Source organism: Amphiura filiformis, chromosome 4 (assembly GCF_039555335.1).
Source record: "Amphiura filiformis chromosome 4, Afil_fr2py, whole genome shotgun sequence".
Lineage (NCBI taxonomy): Eukaryota > Metazoa > Echinodermata > Ophiuroidea > Amphilepidida > Amphiuridae > Amphiura > Amphiura filiformis.
In genome coordinates, this window is record NC_092631.1 from 39956087 (window position 1) to 39957921 (window position 1835).

Consider the following 1835-nt stretch of genomic DNA (forward strand, 5'->3'; position numbering starts at 1 on the left):
GTGATGATTGCCTTTCCCCAGTCGCTGGGGAACTCTTCTTCGTCCCATATTTTCTTACACAGTTTGTGAATAATATCCACTCCTCTGTCTCCTGCTGCTTTGAGTTCTTCACCAGTAATACTGTCATAGCCCGGTGCTTTTCCATCGGAAAGCTTCCTTATTGAGCTGACAATCTCGTCGCGCTGGATATCTGGTTCCACAGCATAGGTTGGCATTTGGGGAATATTATTTGTGAATTCTTTGTCAACAGGGTTCTGTATGTTGTACAGGTCTTGGAAGTTCTCTTTCCATCTTTCTTTGACATCATTTGCTTCAGAGAGTATTTCTCCCTCTTTGCTTTTCACTGTTTGCATTTTGGTGGTTGCTTTCTTTGTAATTTTCTTGATTGTTGAGTAGACTTCTTTGGATTTTGCAGCTTGATGTGCTTGATCTACCTTGATGCATAGGTCTTTAAGCCACTTGTCACGGCATCCGTTGGTTTTTCTCTTAATTTCACGATTTAGGAAGTTATATCTGCTTCGTTTGGTTGGATCAGTAAGTTTCTCTTGTTTGACTTTGCTTCTTTCCTGGGCAAGCTGGATAACTTCTTCACTTATCCAGGGTTTTTCCTTTTGGCTCTTTTTGTATCCAAGTATTTTCCCTGATGTTTCACTGAAGGCATTTTTAATTTCTGTCCACAATGCTTTCAGTGTCCTGATCATCCTGCTCCATTAGTGGAGCAAAGCGTCCTCAATTTCAATTTCATAGTCTCTTCTGGTTTTGGAGTTTTTGAGTCTGAAGATATCGTACTGTTTTGGATATTTGGCTTTCTTGATTGTGTGGAATTTCATGCGTATATTGGCTATTACAAGCTGATGGTCTGATCCAATGTCAGCGCTTGGGTAGCTTCTGGCATTTCGCACACAGTTTTTCCACTTGTTGCTTATCATGATGTAGTCTATTTTGTTGTGTGTTGCTTGATCTGGAGACTCCCATGTCCATTGTCTTGAATCCTTTTTTTTTTTTTATATTGTATTGCTAATACATAAATCATTTACGGCACAGAAGTTGAGAAGTTTTTCACCACGTTGGTTTACTTCACCATAACCATATTTGCCTAGGATATTTCCCACTGTTGCCAGTTGGTTCCAACTTAAACATGTTCTCCCATGATGATGAGGACATCACTTTTTGGAGTTTTATTAACAGTAGTCTGGAGAAGATCGTAGAATTCATCTACCATTTCTTCACAGTCAGCTGCGTTTGTAGCATATACTTGCTGAATGGTCATTGCTCCATTCTGTGTTTTGAATCTTGCTGATATGAGGCGTGCTGAAATTGGGTTATATCCAAGAAGTGCGTTTTGTGCTGTCTTACTTAGAATTAATGCGACTCCTGCACGGTGTATAGTGTCATTTCCTGCGCATAAAATCTTGAATCCTTGGCTGGAAAATTCCCCAGAATCAGTCCAGTGGCTTTCTGCTATTCCCAAAATTTCCCAATGAAAGTTTTCCATTTTGTTAAAAAGGATTTCTAAGTTACCCTCTTGGTATAAAGTTCGAACATTCCATGTTCCGATACCTGTTAGTAAGTTAGATCGCTGTTAGTAAGGCCACCCTTTCCTGTGGTTTATCGACATCAAGTCGGCTAATTGGGGCTTGACTTGGTGCTGATCCCGCTCTGGGAGGACCATCAAATCTTCCGAATAGGTTTGGAGTTGCTGCGTCATGTTGCTCTACGTGTAGGCCCGCGGGAAGAGATGACTGGTTAGTATAATCAGGGGCTTCAACCCTGGTGCTGTATTGACTATTCATCATGATGCAGTTATGCTCATTGGTAAGCTAGGCGGATGAGCG

The 1835-nt window shown here is 41.1% G+C and overlaps 1 protein-coding gene across 1 annotated transcript; it reads right to left on the reverse strand.

Moving 5' to 3' along the window:
* Positions 1 to 1132: 1132 nt before the first annotated feature.
* Positions 1133 to 1495, reverse strand: LOC140150193 (craniofacial development protein 2-like). Its single transcript, XM_072172197.1, has one exon. It carries the CDS (start codon positions 1493 to 1495, stop codon positions 1133 to 1135), a length of 363 nt encoding a protein of 120 aa, XP_072028298.1.
* Positions 1496 to 1835: the final 340 nt, after the last annotated feature.

Coding starts and splice junctions, on each gene's coding strand:
- LOC140150193 (XM_072172197.1), bottom strand. CDS start 1,495: ATGGAAAACTTTCATTGGGAAATTTTGGGAATAGCAGAAAGCCACTGG.